Source organism: Monodelphis domestica, chromosome 1 (genome assembly GCF_027887165.1).
Source record: "Monodelphis domestica isolate mMonDom1 chromosome 1, mMonDom1.pri, whole genome shotgun sequence".
Classification (NCBI taxonomy): Eukaryota; Metazoa; Chordata; class Mammalia; order Didelphimorphia; family Didelphidae; genus Monodelphis; species Monodelphis domestica.
In genome coordinates, this window is record NC_077227.1 from 117583281 (window position 1) to 117603894 (window position 20614).

Genomic DNA, 20614 nt, shown 5'->3' on the forward strand with positions numbered 1-20614 from the left:
CCACAGAGCCAACTAGCTGCCCCATTTAATAAGTTCTTACTGAATTAATAATTCACTATAAATTACTACTTTTAGGAGAGAGGCTAAGACTGGGTATATTGATCTGGTACTTATCTACATAGAGATCATGATTGAGCCCACAGGAACTAAACATGAAGGAGCCTTCACTATAGCAACTATCATAAATAGCTCTAAGGAAAATTCAGAGATGCATGCTCATACATACACAACTATATTACATGTGGACACAACCAGGAATATAAACAATAACTTTTATATCTATTTCCTATAAGCCAATCTCAGTTTGCACCAAGCCATAATTCAAGTATACAACTCTGCCCAGAGCCTCGATCATAACAAAGTTCAATAAATATTTATTGATTTGATTTGCAACATGCAAGACTGACAATAAACAGAATTTATAGTTAACAGCAGTCATAATTATGAATTTTGGTTGCTGTTCTTTTCCTAGAGCCAAGTACTATCCATGAATATTTATGAAGCCCATAAAATTTAAGTTTCAAATCGCTTGATTTAAATTTTTTTAAAAATTCCAATGTGTAATTATCTTTGAGGGTGTGGGATGTGGAATCTTGTCAAATCTGACATATCCCTTAAAATACAAACTACTCCCTTTATACCTCCCATGCCCAACAGAGATACACTGTAGACAGACATTCACTGGATGCCTGATGATGATCACAATGATCCCTATTAGAGAGATGAAACAGAAACAGAAGGAGAACAATGAGAAAACAAGAGGCCTAGACTGTCTTAAATACAAGCATTCATGCTCTTCAAATCCTAACAAGGGGTCTCTGAAAGGGTCTCATTTCTCTGTTAACTTTTGGATATTCCAGAATGCAATATCCTCACAAAAATATGGTCCCAAATAGCCAATGGAAACAACCCAATGACTTGCCAGTAGCTTGTTTCTCCAAAATTGAATTATCCTTGGAAGCTGTTATAATGGATGTCATTCTTATAAAATCCCATAGTTCTCAGAATGGAATTTTGTCTCCACTAGTGTACTCTGACATTGAAAGTGCTTTGTTGGTGGGGAGGTCAGAAGGATTCTGTGATAGCTTCCAGGGACAGGAGATATTTACTAGCAAGTAACTGGTTTTTCTCCAAAACATAGAACAAGTACTTCCCAGAACCTACTAAAGTAGATTATCACTAGTATACTTGTGGAGACTGAGATCAAGGTAAAGTGGAGAACAGCCAAATTATTGGCCTACAAAACTTAAAGTTTGGGAAGATAGTTTCAAGCCTAATGGATTATGAAAGTATTGGGAGAAAGATTTTAGACAAATCCTAAAAGAGGACAACATGGGCACTTTAGTTATGTAGAATAAGTATAGAGTATAGAAGAGAAGAGATACTACTCTAGGACAAAAAAAGACAGATCCCCTTCACCTGACCTTTTCAAGAACAGAAACATTTATGAATAATTTATGATATAGGTAAGGCCTTCATGGCTTGGGGCCATTAGATCCTAAGAAGGGAAGAAGAGTTCTCTGGCCACTGAGGGGAAAATCCTATCTAGAAAACTTGGAGATTTCATGTTCAGTACTCTGATAATTTGATCTAGTGAAAGTTCAAAGAATATCACTCCACGAATGCTTAAAACCCTGAGCTAAAAGAGCTCCATGAAAATATGCCCTAAAGAAAGCAAAGCTACAAGAGATTTTCTAATCTCTCTCCCTCTCCCTCCCTGCCTCCCTCCCTCCCTCTCTCTCTCTCTCTCCACCCATTCTCTTTTACCCTCTATATCACTCCCTCCTTCTGCCTTTGTCTATCTCTGTCTCATCCTCTGTCTGTGTCTTGGTCCCTGTTTCTCTGCATCTCTGACTATATTCCCCCTCTTCCTATCCCCAGGCATTTACCCCATTTCTAAATAGTCTCAGGATTAGTCCAAGTCCAAAGAACTCCAGGATACCATGAGAGTATCCGTCATTTTAACAGCTTCTATGGATAATTTCTTCCATCTCTGGAACAATAAAAGTTATAATGGAAGTATACTTTGAAAATTGATGAGATAAAAAGGTCATATTAAGAAGAGACAAAATAGCAGCCCAAAGAACAAGGAAGACAAGTTATTCTAGTTGAAAATCCTCATGGAATTTCAGAACCAAAAGAGATTTCTTATTAAGCCACATCTTCTACTCCCAAGTATAACACATATAATTCACTCAGAAGAAAATTCATCTTATTTTTAAAAAATTAAATCCCACTGTCTGTCACAGAAAAAAATCTTAAAAGTACTTTATGGCTTAGGCTAAGCATATCTGCTTCATGCTCTGTCTTCTTTATAGATGAAGAAAGCAAAAATGTATAAACTATACCATGTTTCAAAGATTTATGAAATAACTATTCAACAATTCTGTAGTTCAAAATGTTTACAGTAAACTTCTCTCCCCTCAATCCCACCCACCACATCATAAACTATTTACCATTCACTGATCATTTTCACAGATATAAGGCTATCTCTGATAGCAATAATTAGCTTACATAAAGGAGCTCCAGTGTCTAACAGCCTCAGGGTGGCACAAAGTAAACAGTGTCTTTAGCATTTCTAACATCACAGAGAAACCTTAGCCACCTATAGACTTTTAAGGAAGTGGATAATCAAACTATAACTGGGCTTGAAAAAAAAAACTGGGCTAGGAGGAAAGCAAGTTTTCATTAGAGAAATATTTTATACATCTCACCTCCCATCATAAAAAGAAAATGTTTCGTTCCTATTGGTCCCATTAAAAAGATTGCCTTCCCTTCTCTATTCTCTCCTATTCCTCCCAAAATGTATAATAATGACAATAGAGAACAACCCTTTTGACTTTGTAGACACACTTTCTCAAATTGCCAGTTTGTAGCATGTATTTTCAGAGATAAATGTGGATTTATTTGTCCATCCACTTGGTATAATATAAAACATCAACTATTGAATAATACTCAAAAAGGATTTGCATATTCAGAGAATTATCTGGCATGCAGGCACTGGGGCTTCTGGGTTCCTGAGCATGAATATGACAAAATCCTGGCCCATAAGTTGTTTAGGTTCTGCATCTCTCAATTAATCCCTCTGTTCGGTCAAGTTTACGTCCTTAAAAATTAACTCCATTTATACTCAGTGACTGAGAATATCCCATGTCTCCTACCTTTCAGCTGCTTCATGGCCTAAATACCAAAAACTATTCTTTGAGTTATATGACAAAGGCAATGCCCTATGTCTGTCAGTGAATGAATGGCCAAAGCTAAAGGATTATACTAAACTAAAATCTAGCCAGCAAATGAATGTCAGGTTATACACTGACCAATTCAGATTCTGGAGGGCAGATGATGAAATACACTCCCCTTCTTTTGATAGGGTGGGTGGAATGCCTGGTTATTTGTGAAAAATGATATATAGATGTGGTCCATCTATTGGCCAGTTTTGTATAACTTTTCTTGCTTTATTAAAGGGAGCACTTCATGGGGATAAGTGGGGCTATATTTAGAAATAGCTGTGGCATATAAAACAAAAAACTTAAAGAAAACAACAACAACAACAAAGATTGCCCTTCAGGTTCCTTTCAACTTATATCTGGAATAGATCAAAAACAAACCAGCATTCATTGCTTTTCCTGCTTCATTATTAACTAAAGAAGTCTTTCAAAATATGAGTCAAAAACAATTATACAGAGAGAGTTTATCAGAGTTTGCACAGAAAACAATTTTATTATTATGAAAGGAAAATTATGTATACTCTGTTAGCTCCTGGGGCCTTTATTCTAATAGCATAATGTTGAACAGAGAAAAAGAAGATCTGCTAACATAAGCAAGAATCAAACTATATCAGCAAACAGCATCCTTCTGATCACCTCTAACCTTATACTCATGATTCTTTTTTTTAAACCCATACCTTATATTTTAGAATCAATACTAAGTGTCAGTTCCAAAGGCAGAAAAACAGTAAGGGCTAGGCAATGGGGCTTAAGTGACTTGCCCAGGGTCACAGGGCTAGGATATATCTGAGACCAGATTTGAACCTTCCACCTCCTGTCTCCAGGTCTGGCTCTCTATACACTGAGAGACCCAGCTAGCCCACATCCACAATTCTTGACATACTCTGGAAACTGCAGTTACATATATCACTAAACCCCTCCAGGCATGCATTCTGTTTACTAGATGCCATCTCGGGCCATATTCCTAGAACTACCTTTGGAATTCACTTTGGCAGGTGAGATGAGAATGAAGCAGTAAATATTTGCATCAGGTGTAAATGAAGAGGAATGGCCAGCTAGATCTTGGGAGAGAGGATCAGGACAAGAGGCTTGTGTTCTATGACTACAGAAGCTGGTTTATTTCTCTTTCATGGGCTTCAGATAGGCTGAAGAGAAGTAAAGGAAAGGAAGACAATCTGACACAGTCAAGCAAATTTTAAACAAAGAAATATAAGATGATATAGTGAAAAGAATACTAGACAAAGTTAGGAGAGATCTGAATTTGAATCCTAACTTAGATATGTACTAGATGTGTTCAGGAGCAGGTAAGTGGCACAGCGGATAGCCTATCTGGCCAAGATTGAGGAAGACTCCTCTTTCTGAGTTCAAACCTGGCCTCACATTTTGTAACTGTGTGAACTTGGGCAAGTCACTTGATCTTCCTTGCCTCAGTTTCTTCCTCTGTAAAATGCATTGGAGAAGGAAAGGGCAAACCAATTCAGTATCTCTGTCAAGAAAATCCCAAATAGGATCAAAGAGTCAAACATTACTAAAAATGACTGAACAAAAAAGGGAATTGGTGAAGGAGGAGGGGAACTACCAATGTAGTTATTGCACTATACTCTAGAGAGAAGTACTTGTACTGGAAGAAATGGATTCAAATCTTTACCCCATAAAAAACATTTCTGAATTTCAGGTTCCTTATCTGAAAAATAGAGATAAAAATATCTTCCCTGGAGGACTGATGACTAAATGAGATTGATTACCTATTTCTTAGCATATCGTAATGGTCTATATAAATATCTATTATGTTATTAGAGTAAAAGGGGTTAATTCACACTAATCTAAATGTATCTAGAAACTTTAGAATGTTTTTTGCTTTGCTTCTAATAACTGAGACCTGATATATCTGTTGATCTGAGAATTCTGAACAACTGTATCATAGGTGCTCACATTTTGAGAAGGAAGTAAGTCTCACTTGCCTGAGTCTTCCATCTTAAAAATAAAGAGATATTCAGAGGACCCTTAGACCAAATTCCTGACCTATCCAGTTCTCCCACTTGATTCCTGAAATATTTGAATTGGTTATCTAATAGTAACACAAATTAGAATCATTTGAGTCAATGGCTTACCATTTATGCATAATAGCAATGCAGTTCAGTAATAATTATGCACATTACTAACGAGGGTAGATAGATTTGGCTGTAACTTTTATTTAATTAAAACACTAAACTCTGCTTACATAGACCCAGTTTCCTCATTTGTTGCTCATATGGTCATTCAATCACAACTTTAACAAATTAAAGGAAACATTGCCTATAATACTTTATGTATAGTAAGCATATCATCCTGAGCTCCTGGAGTTTTATGAGTGACCCTCCAGTGGGTCTTAGTAAGCTGAATCAGTACGAACAATACAAAATTTAGAGATGTGGAAGTAAAGTACATGGTTGAGAGGCAAAAATAATGACACTTATTAGTAAGTTACCCACTAGAGACTAGGAAGAAAATTTGCAGAAGGCTATGTTCCAAAAAATTATTGCAGTGAACTAAAATAAGGGTGGATCTAAACTAAGTAACTAAGGTTTTTTTGCCCTGTATGGGAGGGAGGAAGGAAGAAGAGAGAAAGGGAGGAAGGGAGGGAGGGAGGGAGGGAGGGAGGGAGGGAGGGAGGGAGGAAGGAAGGAAGGAAGGAAGGAAGGAAGGAAGGAAGGAAGGAAGGAAGGAAGGAAGGAAGGAAGGAAGGAAGGAAGGAAGGAAGGAAGGAAGGAAGGAAGGAAGGAAGGAAGGAAGGAAGGAAGGAAGGAAGGAAGGAAGGAAGGAAGGAAGGAAGGAAGGAAGGAAGGAAGGAAGGAAGGAAGGAAGGAGGGAAGGAGGGAAGGAGGGAATGAGGAAGGGAGGGAGGGAGGGAGGGAAGGAAGGAAGGAGGGAGGGAGGGAGGGAGGGAGGGAGGGAGGGAGGGAGGGAGGGAGGGAGGGAGGGAGGGAGGGAGGGAGGGAGGAAGGAAGGAAGGAAGGAAGGAAGGAAGGAAGGAAGGAAGGAAGGAAGGAAGGAAGGAAGGAAGGAAGGAAGGAAGGAAGGAAGGAAGGAAGGAAGGAAGGAAGGAAGGAAGGAAGGAAGGAAGGAAGGAAGGAAGGAAGGAAGGAAGGAAGGAAGGAAGGAAGGAAGGAAGGAAGGAAGGAAGGAAGGAAGGAAGGAAGGAATACATTTTGCCAATTTGAGAAGGCTTGAGATCTAAGTTTTAGGACCTTGAAAACTCATCACATCTAACTATGGAAAACAGCATGACACATATTTTTGTATTGACAATGAATGCAGCTGAGGAAAGGAATCTTTTATTCTAGATTTTTATAGTCCAAAACTTTAGGAAAGGTCAATAAACTAGGAAATTAGACCCATGAGACTTCTGAATCAACTCTTTTAAAGAGAAAAAAAAAACCCTTATTTTACGTTTTAGTAACAATTTTAAGACAGAAAGGCAAAGGCTAGGCAAATGGTGTTGAATGACTTCTCCAGGGTCACATAGGAAGTTGGTGAAGTATGATTTGAACCAGGTCTTTCCAACTCCAGGTCTGGCACTCTATCCACTGAGTCATCTAGCTGCCTATGCTTTGACTGCCCCCCACCCCAACTGAATTAAAGCTGGAAGAATCTTAAAGATATTGTCCAATCTTTCATTTTACAGATGAAGAAAATGAGGTACAAAAAGATAGGATAAAATTGCTTTAGAACATAAAATTAATTAATGGTACAATTGGGACTTGAACCTAGAGTTTCTGACACTATTCCAGTTCTCTTTCTACAGTAGTGTAAGCCTCTAGAATTTTGCTACACACGGACAATTTATTTTACATTCTGCTTTTCATTGCCAAAGAACTCTTTACGTTAGCAAAATACATCTAGCTTAACAAGCAAGCAGTGCAGATAGTGGCAAAAGTTATGTCCTGAAATAGAATCCTGTCTTTGACAAGACTTTTATTCAAATAGCACTGACAGTATGAATTAAACCTAAATGTACAGCTACAAAGTCCAAAGGACTTCACCAAGCACAGTAGTATACTGTAGAAAGAACCAAACTACCTTTGTCAACTGCTGCTCAGAAGAAAAACCCAAACCAAACACAGTGTTTGCTCTGCTGTCTGCCCACTGGCCGAATTTCTGCGATGTTTTGGTGAAGGTCATATTAGGTGTGATTGTGCTGTTGATGATCACCTGCAGAGGAAAAAAAGAGTCCAAAGAGAAAAACTATATTAGAAACCAAACTGCCTATTTTTTTTTTTAAATCAAAACGTTTACCTTCTGTCTTCAAAATAATGCTAAGCATCGGTGTCAGAGAGGGAAGGGCTAGGCAACTGGGGTTGAGACTTGTCCACGGTCATACAGCTAGGTGTCTGAGGCCACATTTAACCCCAGATCCTCCCAACACCAGTCTAGCACTTTATCCCAGCTGTTCCTCCTTTTAAAAAAATTACATTTCGGGGGCAGCTGGGAAGCTCAATGGATTGAGAGTCAGGCCTAGAGATGGGAGGTCCTGGGTTCAAATCTGGCCTCAGACACTTCCCAGCTGTGTGACCCTGGGCAAGTCACTTGACCCCCATTGCCTAGCTCTTACCACTGTTCTGCCTTGGAGCCAATACACAGTATTGACTCCAAGACGGAAGGTAAGGGTTTAAAAAAAAATTACATTTCTCTACTCCTATTTATTTGTTTGGTTTTAATAAATCCTTAATTTCTGTCTTACTATTAATTCTAAGTCAGAAGAATGGCAAGGGCTAAGCAATTGAGGCTAAGTTATTTGCCCAGGTTCACACAGTTAGGTCATGAGGCTAAATTTGAACCCAAGTCCTCCCAGCTCCAGGCCTGGCTCTCTATCCCCTGAGCCACCTAGGTACCCTGTCTTTCTTTCTAGCCTCAGAACTTATCACAATACTTGGCAGAGAGCACTTAATATTTGTTGAATGACTTAATGAACACTAATAAATGGACTCCCTATGGATTCTATGGCTGTGACTATTTCACCTAACTACCTCCTTGCCCCACTCTATCTTTCTGCAGTTTTATCCTATGTGCTTAACTGGTGCTGCCAATCTCCTGAGCACTGAAAGAAAAGAAAAAAAAGAAACCTGTACAAATCTTTATAAGCCTGACTCTAAAAGAGAAATCATGAAAAATATTTGGAAGAGAAATCATGAAAAATAGATTGGAAAACCTTAGGGAAAATCACCTATCTCTATAGCAAGATGGTTTTTGACACCATAATCTCTGTGTTTCTAGTTATTTACAGGTTGTTTCTCCCAATTAGAATATGAGCTCCTTGAGGGCAGGAACTGCTTTTGTTTTTCTTTGTACACATAGTACTAAGTGTTTATTATATTAAGTGTTTAATACTTTGTTGTTGACTGACATCACAGGGCAAGAATGGCAGTCATTTGAGCAAGAGTTCTAAAAAAGGAATCTATTAGTAAATTCACTAATTAGGGGATATTGACATTTGCTGATAGTGTCCAACTATTAAGAATGTAGGCTTATACACCCAGGAATCATTATTTTACTAGAGGAGAGATAAGGCATTCAGAGTTCTTAAGTATGCAAGAATTCCACAGAAAAGGCTAGAATTGGAGAAATAAAAGAAAAAGGCAGAAAGGGAGAGTGAATGATTTACCTCTAATAAGGGCTCTTGGGAGAGAGGGTAAAAAGAAAGGTAACTACAAACTTGCCCTTTTTGCAATCACATACATAGTACTCATGGAAAAATGAATTCAATGACAATCTTTAATGAGGAAGACAAATGAGATTCCTGGACAAGAAGGTTCTCTGCAAAAACAAACAAACAAAAAACTAGGGAAAAAGTTGGGAGGCCTCAAGGGAGGGTTTCCACTGAGGCCAGGTCTATATCAAAACAGGTAAAAACCCCTTGACTGTCTGTAGAGGGCCTGTTACCAATAACCCTCACTAGATTCCATTAATATATTCTTCCAAAAGCTTCAAATACTCTTGAAATATTTTAAATCTCTTGAAATAAGAGGAAGCTTGTCCATGGTTTCAGATATTTCTATTCCCTGAATTATCAATTAGATAGGATAAATATTTGAGGAGTGAATTATCTGTAAGGTACATCTCAATTCTAAGATTCTACAAATTAATTACAATCATTCTACAGTTCTATTCAACCTTACTAAAGGACAGCTGGCCCATCCACATAAATGAGCAGAAGCTTTTGAAAGAGTTTCATCAATCTGATCTGGGCAATGGGGGCTGGAAGAATGATTAATTTTTCTGGCAAATTGTTCCAAAGGCATCAGTCAGCCAAACCTTATTAAAGGTTTACTATGGGCTGAGCACTGTGCTAAGTTCTAAGGCTACAAGGGAAAGGCAAAAATAGTCCCTGACCTCAAGGAGCTCACAGCCTCATGGGGGAGACAAAATGTTTATAAATAAGAACATAGGAGATATACAGGGTATGTAGAAGGTAAGAGGCATAATGAAATCAAGTACCATGATTGTGCAGTCAATGAATATAAGGAGAAAAAGGTTCTTAGAAGGAAATTAATATTGTCAATAAACCGGGAAGTTCTGTTTCCCACTAAACTACAAAGACCAAAAATCTCACTGACATCTTATGCTTGTTGCCTGAAGCAATTGAAGGTAAATTGGATCTATACAAACTTCTGCAAGTCATTTGCCCTCTGTGAGCCTCTGACTTTCAAGGAAATTTTTCTTCCTCCTCCCCACCCAAATAACCAGATCTCAGCATCTCTGACATTCATTGTCCTTTCAAAACAAAAAGATATCAGTAACTTATACTTATGGATGAATTGACAGGAGGTACTAGCAATGAATAACTCTGTGTGTGTGTGTGTGTGTGTGTGTGTGTGTGTGTTACCTCGGTGTGTGACCTCAGCCATTTATTTCCAACTGTGTAATGAAAAATGGAGCATGGAGGGAGGGAAAGGTGCTAATATCACACTGTACTGTGCTTATAATGCTGGCACAGAAGATAAATCTAATTAAGTTCTTTCAAGGTAACTGAGAAATAAGAATGTCCCAAGGGAGAGTCTCTCCCAGCCCATATCTCTAACTTCCCTGGGGAAGCCATCAGGAATGACTTGCAGATAGAGATCTAATTTCCTGATATCAAAAAGCTGCCCAGAGTAGAGATATCACTAGTTACCAGCAGCTTTTTCCTAGGAATCTGGAAACAAGTCCTCAAGCCAACAAGCAACAAGTGTCTTTTATGTGCAAAGTCTTGTGCCAAATGCTAGAATCCTACCTCTTTCTGCAGAACTCTTCCCTGCTCTAGCACAGGTCAGCCTGTGTCCCTTCACCTTAATCCAACTTTCCATTACCTCCTACCTCAAGACTCCCAGATGCATATTTTATATTTTCCAACACATCTGAGGTCTCTTTGGTTAATATGTAATTACTTTGTATACCTTTACCTCCCTTATCTGCTATTCTGAAAGGTATCCAATGTTTCTTGTATCATTTCTACCTCTGATAACATGTTTCTGGCCAAGTAACTAGAAAATGTCTTCTTTGTCTAAGAAAAAACAAAACAAAACAAAAACAAAAGTATGACTACGGTCTTGGGGATACATTAATAAATTATTCTAGTAAAAGTAGGCTTAAGGCAAGTAACCCCATCCCCTTCTCTCTCTCTCTCTCTCCCTTCCTCCCACCCTCCCTCCCTCTCCCTCTCTCACTCACTCACTCACTCACACACACACAAGTAATTCAGCATTTTTCTGGTGCAGATTTACTGATTTTACTACATATCCTAATTAATACTCGACAAAACCCTTGGATCAGAAGAGACCTCCCAGATCATGCAATTTACAATGATGTGTACCAGTGATGCCTCTTGGGAAGGAAGGAAAGAATCTATTTTAAACAACTTTCAGGGATTTTTTTCAGGGATAGTTCATAGGAGCTTAAAATATTAAAGCTATAAAGGGTGTTGGTCAAATATGGAAATATGTTTTACATGATTGCACATGTATAACCTATATTAAATTGCTTGCCCTCTCAGAAGGGTGTGGGGGGGGAGAAGGGGAATGATTTGAAACTGAACAGTTTTTAAAATCTAATGTTAAAAATTGTTTTTACATGCAATAGGAAAAAATAAAATATTATTTTAAATAAAAAGTTAGTCACCATGTGATCCCAAATAATCACTCTATAGACTAGAGGGCTGATACCTAGTGAGTTTAAGTGACTTTTATCCAAGGTCCTTTAGCTTCTAGAAGGGCTGGGACAATACTTTGCACATAATAGTGGAAGATCCAGGTTTATTCATTGTTTAGTCAGTTTTCTTTCCACAACACTATTCCTATCCAAATGACTATAGCTAATAACTGTGGAAAGGAAACAAGACTGACAGTTTGTAGGGGAAGGGCCCAACTGGGAGTGTCTTGTGACTAGCACGTCCTTCCTGCTGGGGGAGTCTTGCATCCTGGTGTTGGAGGAGAGGGGAGCTTGTTCAGCCCAGTCTGGAGTGGCATGCTCTTCTGATGCCTATAATGAGCAGGAAATTCAATCATGGATAAAGAACTTAGGAGCAAAACAAATAAGAGGAATATGGTTTTCACAACTAGGCAAGCCCATCCTGCCTAAATATTTATTTTATCATGTGTGCAATGCAATACATGCACAAGGACACTGTGGAACCCAAGCTGTGATCAATTCAGTGAGACAATTTTGGACTGCATCAGGAATATCCTCATATGCCATAAGAATTTCTCAAAAATGTAAAATATGTATGCAATTCAATCAGGGAGTTTATAAGACCAAAGGCTTAGGAGGTCATCCCTTAGCATATACTCCATTTGAATGCATACAGATAGATTTTATCAATATGCCAAAAGACAAAGGGTTTAAGTATTGCCTTGTCATCATAGACAGACTGACTAGATGGCCAGAAGTTTTTCCTTCCAAAAAGAACAATGCAGCATTTGTGGTCAAAATCCTATTAAAAGAAATCATACCTAGATTTGGGATTCCCTCAAAATTGGACTCAGACCATGGAAGTCACTTTACTCAGTCAATATTAAATGAAATTTATAAAAATCTAGGAATACAAGCAACATACCACACACCATATCATCCCCAAAGTTCAGGGCAGGTAGAAAGATTAAATAAAGACATTAAAACATTAATAGGAAAATTTTGTGCAGAAACACACCAAAAATGGACAAACATTCTGCCATTAGTTCTGTTCCATCTTAGAACATGACCCAGTGGAGATTTGCACATCTCTCCATTTGAGATGCTATATGGACATGCAATTTGGCAAGGAAGGACTTGTAAACCAGCTTACATTGCCATGATAGGTGGAGATTGTCAATTAACAAAATATATACAAGCTTTACAGACAAGAATAGCAGAATTGCATGAAATGGGCTTGATACAACAAACAGTACCCCTGGATTACAATTTGCACAACATCAAACCAGGAGACATAGTATACTTAAAAAATTTCAATAGAAAATTGGCTACAGACATAAAATGGACTGGACCACATTAAGTATTGCTTACTACCCCAACAGCTATAAAAGTTGCAGGGAAAGACTCATGGTTTCACTGTTCCCACATGAAACCAGAAAAAGTTCAACACCATTGTAACAGACATTGAAGATAATAAGACAACAGATAGTGCTGAGAAATGAAAACAAAAACTGATTAACATAAAAGCACATCATAAAGAAATAATAGTGACACATAATGTTTGAGACAACTTTCCAGCCCAGAGGAAAAGCAGCCCAGAGGAAAAGCATCCCAGAGGAAAAGCATCCCAGAGGAAAAGCAACCCAGAGGAAAAGCATCCCAGAGGAAAAGATTTTAAACCAGCCCAGAGGAAAAGCATCAAGAAAAGATGCTAGAGACAAGAAACAAAGAGGAAAAGCTTAAATGGACAGCTAAGACTTTGAACTTGTAAATTTGTTTATATTAGAGGACAGATGGAAAACGAGACTTATATGTAAGACTGAGTGTGTTGAAATAATAAAACAAAAGTAATTTAACATTTAGGAAATAGCATGCATCACTACATAACATGGAAGAAAGAAGAGATCCATTAGTCAACATGAGAAGTGGAAATCTGAAGAAACTTGATAAGTATTAATTCAACACAACACTATTAGACACAAAAGACAAAATCATAAACTGACATTGAGAGACCTTGTTTATATAAATAAGGGTCTGAAATTGTATTTATGCAAAATGTAAATATGTATATAGTTAGTTCCATTAGGTCTTAGGCAAATAGAAAGATCCATAGATATTTCTATTTGACTGACATCATGATGTGGAACAATGTATATTGTTTTATTATATGTAAATAATTTCTATACATGATATATTAGTTTTAGTTAATGTAGAGTAAGTAGTATTAGCACTAATATTCAAATTTTTTGTAATAGTTTTGTTCAACATGTATTGTACTGAATTTAATGTAAAACCCCAAAATTACCCTTACCCTTACTTTCCTGCTAAGAATTCCTTAGAGTAGATTTAGTAAATTGGTAACTATCATATAAATATGTGACCTTGGGAAGGTCACAACAAAAAAAGGGGACGATTGTGGAAAGGAAACAAGACTGACAGTTTGTGGGGGAAGGGCCCAACTGGGAGTTGCAGTTGGGTCTTGTGACTAGCACTCCCTTCCTTCCCTGTGGGACTTGCTTCCTGGTGTTGGAGGAGAGAGGAGCTTGTTCAGCCCAGTCTGGAGTGGCATGCTCTTCTTGGTTCAGCCCAAAGACACAGGCTTCTGAAGGTCAGATTTGTTCTTATTTGCTTTCTGTGTACTGCTAAGATTCTGAATTAGAACAACAAGAGTAGACGGGAGTGGGGCAAACTCTCCGCCAGCCTCTGGGGCCTGGCCTCAGGTCTGAAACTGAGAAAAAACTCCAAACCCAACTAGTTATTAAATGTTATATTATTTGAATTCGAAGTCAGATAAGTGCACTATCTTTTCTGGTCATACATAGAGGGAGTTGAACTTCAGTTTCAGTCTTTCAAAGACAAGCCGTCCTTATTGGACCCCTGCTGTTTCCTCTCAGCAGGGGGCATCTCCCTCCCTTGCCTCATCAAGCAATATTCCCTCTCTCCCTTTAACTCTCTCCTTACCCCTTAACAAACCTCCATTTATCCCTGTTTTCCAATCTTCCTATTTCCTTTCCCAATAAATATTACATAACCCCTTAAGGGGGCAGCTAGGTGAAGAGAGTAGATAGAATGTGGGGTTGGAGTCAGGAAGACTCATCTCAGTGAGTTCAAATCCAGCCTCAGATACTTACTAGCTGGGTAACCCTGGGCACTTAATCCTGTTTGCCTCAATTTCCTCATCTTTAAAATGAATGAGCTAAAAAGGAAATGACAAATCACTCCAGTATCCTTGCCAAGAAAACTCCAAACAAGGTAACAAAGAATTGGACATGACAGAAATGACTGGTAACAACAACCCTTATGAGTTCTAGAAGGGCCAAGGAATGCTTATGGACACTAGGAGGCTCTAAATCATAGAAAAGAAAGAAGAAAATAAAAAGAAGGAAAATAAACTGGGAAAGTAGGTAGTAAAGGATAGAATAGTGAGAGAGTCAGAAAAGATGTAATTTAGTAGCAAATGTCAGCAGTATTGCCTCCCGTGCTCCATTTTGTTCATCCTTGGCAAAAGTAGAGATTAAAACAAACAAACAAACAAACAAACAAAAGCATCTTCTAATGACAAATATCTAGTACTAAGATTCCACATGTATAGGTAGCTTCCAGGGCAATAATAGTTAGCAATAAACTCTAAATCCTCTTTGGTTACTACAAAGGAAAAAAACTAGGGTGTTTGGATTTCTTTTTCTTTTTTAAAACACACAACTCAATTTATACAATGGATGCATTCTTTGAAAATGAATTCTGTTATCAACATAATTATGTTTTAACTGCTATAAGTGACTTCTCTTTTTTAAATTCCAATAGATTTTATTTTACTGCCTAGTAATTATAGTTATTTGTATACAGGCAGTTATGATCTCTACTGTAGAAGTAGTTCAATAAATAAGGCAGAATTGGGGATTGGAAATCATTGGCCTTGTAACCAGAAAGTCTGAGCTCAAGCCCTGACTCAAATTCTATTAGCTGTGTAATTATGGACAAGGCACTCAACCTGATCCTCAATTTTGTAAAAATGGAAATTTTGAACCCCAGACTTCAATCCCAGAAGTCCTTGGTATTTCCCAGAATTCCCTATAATCTCATCTGAGTCCCCAGGTTGGCAAGATCACAATTGGTATTTAACTGGCAGTAACGCCTCCCTCTCTTCTCTGCCATTGCAATGATGTAGGAAATTAGTTGTAAGCTAAGCGTGGGGGTTCTGAATTGGCTAATCAGCCATGGGCACGTGATTTTTATTTTGTATCTTCTTTATTCCTTGATTACTAATAATCCTTAATAAACCTCAAAAATATAATATTTTATTATTAGAGATAAAATTAACTTTTACAATTTCCTCATCTGCAAAATGGGAATAACATATACTTGCATTATTAACTTTCAAGAGTTATGATGCTATTTTAAACTCAAAGAGTTCTATATGCTGGTTTAATCAAATGAATATGAAACTAAATGTTAAACTACATATATCTGCTATCCTGGATAGGGTATTGGAAAAAAGAATGGGTTGCAGAGGAAGAACAGTCAAGTTTAAAAGGATGGTCAATTGGTTACCAGTCCAATGATGGCAAAATGCTCAACTCTGCCAACTTTAGCATGCAGTTTGTCTATATCAATTACTCCCCAGCCGATCTGCTTCCTTTGGAAGACAAGCATGAGTCACACTGTCAATGGAGAGGATGTTTTGTATTTGAATGTGAGAAGCCATCTGGACCAGTCCAAGCACTGAAACTAGGTGTTTCAATTGCATGTTCCCAGCCTTTTCTTGCTTTGCTCTCTTCCCAGCAAAAAGGAAAATTAATAACCTACAAGGGACATCCTTTATTGGTGTTGTTTGTTCCTGATTCCTTCATTAAGAATAAATTAGAAAGGCTGTCTTGGCATAAGTCTAAAATGGTCACACTATATGAAGATGCATCTTCATGATCAATTAATTAATAAGTATTTATTAAGCACCTACTTTCTAGGTGCTAGGAATGGGACTACAAAAAAAAATCAAATAATCTCTGCCATCAGGGCTTACATAATCAGTAGCTACTGGAAAAAAAATTTTGGAGAAACAATTATAGAAGAGAGGAAAGAGAATCTTCTTTCTCATTCCCTATTTCTTAATATATGTAAAAGGCTTATTAACCTTACCTCTCTACATAAATGTCAAGAGAACAGAGGAAGTAGATTTGACAAGATATGGCAACTGTAGATATGGTAACAGTTGTTTTATCTATTTTGGCTTTTTGCAACAACAGTTTATTTAAATGTGTTGCCTCAATTGGGTGCCATTTATTCTTCTGGTTGTTATTCTTTAATCTAATTTGATATTAGTTTTTTTCTTTTTGCTTAATGATATGATTATACCCAAAGAGCCAACTTTGAAATAACTACCACATTGTTGCCAACCAGTCATTTCCTATATTAGAAAAGCAACATTCATGTTTGTGATGCCATTTGATGCAGAATGCTCAACATCTATGAACTCTTTTTTTTTTAATTTCTTCTCTTTCATGATATATATATATATATATATATATATATATATATATATACATGTGTATATATATATAGGCATGAAGCTTTGTAAAGCCTCCAAGCCTGCAATTGTTTAGTAAATTAGTTGTGTCTGATTCATCATAATTCCAGTTGGGATTTTCTAGGCAAAGGTACTGTAGAGGTGTGCCATTTCCTTCTCCAGCTCATTTTATAGATGAGGAAAATGAGGAAAACAGTTAAATGGTTTGCCAAGGGTCACACAGCTAATGTCTGAGGCAAGATTTGAACTCAAGAAGATGAGTCTTCCTGACTCCAGGCTCAATGCTTTATTCACTGAACCACCTAACTGCCTGCAGCCTCCCTCAATTCTTACTCATGAACCTTGTGTTTGTTCATATTTTCTACCACCTTTCCTATATACACCTTTGTACTGAAGTTACCAGGTATATGCTGATTTAATTTGTCTCTGTTCTTGTCTTCTGTCTATTAATCAATATTAAGTATCTGTTTTAAGGCAAAAGAAGGATAATGGCTATACAACTGGAATTGAGTTATTTTCTCAGGATCACATAGGTAGGAAGTGTCTAAGACCAAGATTTGAACCCAGGACCTCCCATCACCACATCTGGCTCTGTATCCACTGAGCCACTCACCTGCCCTTTATGCTGACTTAATTTGGAAGGTTTTGGTGAATTACTTCTGAAGTTTCATTACTTTCCCCATGTTATACCTAAGCTACAATTATACTAACAGTGGTCTTTTGGGTAAATGCTTATCATGAGCAATTGCAATACAAAACGATCAAGCATTTCATGAAATGTATCTTGTTGCTTTTGGATACATGACAAAGCCCAGGAACCTTTCATCTCCACACCCCCAACCAAGCAATTTATTTGCCCCAGCCAAGAATGATCCGAATCATTCTCCAATTTAGCTTTTATTTTTTTTCTTCTGGTTTTTAAATTGTGAACATATCAAGATCAATAGGTTTTGATTCCCTGAAGAATATGTCCACTCACTAGTCACAAGACAAGGATCTCACATTTAACCTATCACTGGCTAAATGAATGTTTCCAGACAGTCTCTGGCTCAGATTGCAGCACCTGCCTTAAAGTTAAAAGGGGCTTTTTATAAAATTATACCGGTGTTACCACTGCTAGGATAACTCCCTAAAGTTGTCAAACAGAGCAAAAGGCCTGATATGCCCATAAATATTTGTAGCAGCACTTTTTTTTGTTATAGTAATGACCTAGAAACAAAGTGAGTGTCAATTAACTGGAAGATGGCTGAACAAATTATGGAATTTAAATGCAATGGAATATTATTGCACTAAAGAAATAACAAATGATGGATTCATAGAAAACTCAAAAAAAACTGTATGAACTGATGCAGAGTTAAATGAACAGAACCAGTAGAACAGTTAAATAACTATGATTACGTAAAGGAAAACAATTTTAGAAAACGTCAGAACTTGAATCAATTTCATTTACCAATCATAAAACCAGAATAGTGATGGGAAATTTCCCATCCACTTCCCACAAAGGTGATAGACTAGAAACTTAGAAAAAGTTCTACATTTATAGATATAATGTGTTGGTTTGTTTTGCTTGACTATACTTATTCATTTATGAGGGTTACTATTTGGGGAGTAGGTTGACAAACAATGATAGTGATTTGAAAGAAAAGAGCATCATAAAACACTTTTTAAATATACAGAAGAGATTCAAGGCAAGTCCAGAAAGAACTATAGGGAAGCAGGGGAGTTTTGTTACTATCATGTTAAATTTATTATATACTTGAAAAAACAATGCAAGATAAATTCACAACTTCATTAACAATCCTTTTGTCATTTGTATATTGAAAGGTATAGGTTAATGTTTAAAATTATAATAGAAAATAAAAATTTTAAAACTAAGCAGAGCAAGCACCTTTTCTTTATTTGGCATTTCTTGGTTCAAACAAAGGAAGGGTACATGGCTTAATTTATTCCACCCAAAGATGAAACCATTAAAGTGATGACATGAGCAGGAGAAAAGAATACCAAGACATTAGCTATTGCCTTTAAAATAGGGAAGTACCCACTTACTACACCCACCCTGGCCCTATCTCAAAAAAGAAAAAAAACAAACAGACCTGGGATAGCCACTGGCAACTCTTAAGTAGGGCTGGGAAGAACACGGAAGAGGAGATGCAGCCATGGACATTGCCAAACACATGGGCATAATAATGTTTAGGCTATTAAAAAAAAAGTTTATAATATTCACAATGATTCTGAGAGGAGCTTAGAAATGGATTGGACTGAATGGCTTCTTAGTTTCTTTCCAACTCTCAGTTTTTAGGATTTTCTTCTGGACTAGTTAACATGTTTGGAATTATAGGAACATAACACTTCCTCAGGGTTTTTTTTTTGTTTTTTTTTTAGGGGAGGTCTGGTTTTGAGATTTCATTGGTATAAGCAATCCCCAATAAGGAAACACTCTGTATCAATACAACTCTTCCATTCTTCTGCAACATTTAGTTTATGAGGAGTTGTTTAGGGCCACAACAGAATAAATGTCTCCACGAGGATTACAAAGCCTGGTTGTGTCAAAGGCGAGTTTTGAATAAAGGTAGCCTCTACCCACTATACCCTATTGTCTCTCATCACATACAACAGACTATATTGATCCTTGTCTCTATTTTTCCCTCTGACCTCCAGAGACTGGCTTTGTGGAATTTCTGGATACTCTCATTTACTTTTTTTCATTTTGGTCCCATTCTAGTGCTATAGTGACTAAGCAATGGAAAGAAAAATGAGGTAAATATTCTTTTATGATTTGTGTGAATAAAACTTTTAAGAACCTGCTGGCAACCTATCACACAAATACTGAGTCAGCCACATCACTGATATCAGAAAGGTACATTTGAGTGAGAAAATCCAACTAAAAAAAATGATTCTTGAGCTGATAAACTGAAGTTTGTCAACAACTCTGTTAGAAAAAGCACCAAGTAATTTTCAAGCTCTTTGCTAAAAGGTTCATGACAGAGAACCCAATAAGTAAGTTTCCCTCATTCTCAGAGGAAATACTAAACTGAATATTGAAGAAATAGCTAAAGAACAAAGAATATAATGGAAACCTATTGAAAAAGAAGTGATCTGAGTCATTTACTTAAAATTTAACTATAACATCCTCATCACTCAGTATCTTGAATACAGCTAGCACTTAAAAGTTTGGCCAAGTAGCAAGGATTCTACAGTTTACTCAGTCTCTTAATAACAACTATCTGTTTCACAGATGTGTTTGGCAAAAAACGATTCTGTAGAGGCAGCTTAGTGGAATTGTACCTAAAACACTAGACTTGGAATGAGGAAGACCAACACTGGAATCTTGCCTCATGGAAACTAATTAGCTGGGTAATTCCAATAATGTCATCTAATCTTTCTGTCAGTCTTAATTTCTTCATCTGTAAAATGGCAATAACAGTTATCTACCTCATAGGGATGCAGGGAGAATCAAGGAAGATAATGTTCACCATCATCTTACCATCTAACTAAGAAAGAACCTAAGACCCAGAAAGTGAAATTGATTTGCTCAAGTTCACCCAGTCAAGAGTTATCACAGCCAGATTTTGAATCCATATTTTCTCACTCCATACATAGTCCTCTTTTCACCATCCTACATAGTTTCAAATAAGCTATAAGCCAAAGGAAAATAAATTTGTCAGGCATTAGAAGTGTGCCTTTTTAAAATAGCTCTAAACCCTGGGAAACTACATCTCCC

The 20614-nt window shown here is 37.2% G+C and overlaps 1 protein-coding gene across 4 annotated transcripts in view; it reads right to left on the reverse strand.

The window, feature by feature from the left end:
* HOMER2 (homer scaffold protein 2) overlaps positions 1 to 20614 on the reverse strand; it is a 160548-nt gene that overhangs the window by 38814 nt on the left and 101120 nt on the right. For all 4 annotated transcript variants that reach the window (XM_007479233.3, XM_007479232.3, XM_016428259.2 and 1 more), the window contains exon 3: positions 7287 to 7418. In XM_007479233.3, coding sequence (XP_007479295.1) covers positions 7287 to 7418 — 132 coding nt within the window. The remainder of the gene's footprint in view (positions 1 to 7286; positions 7419 to 20614) is intronic.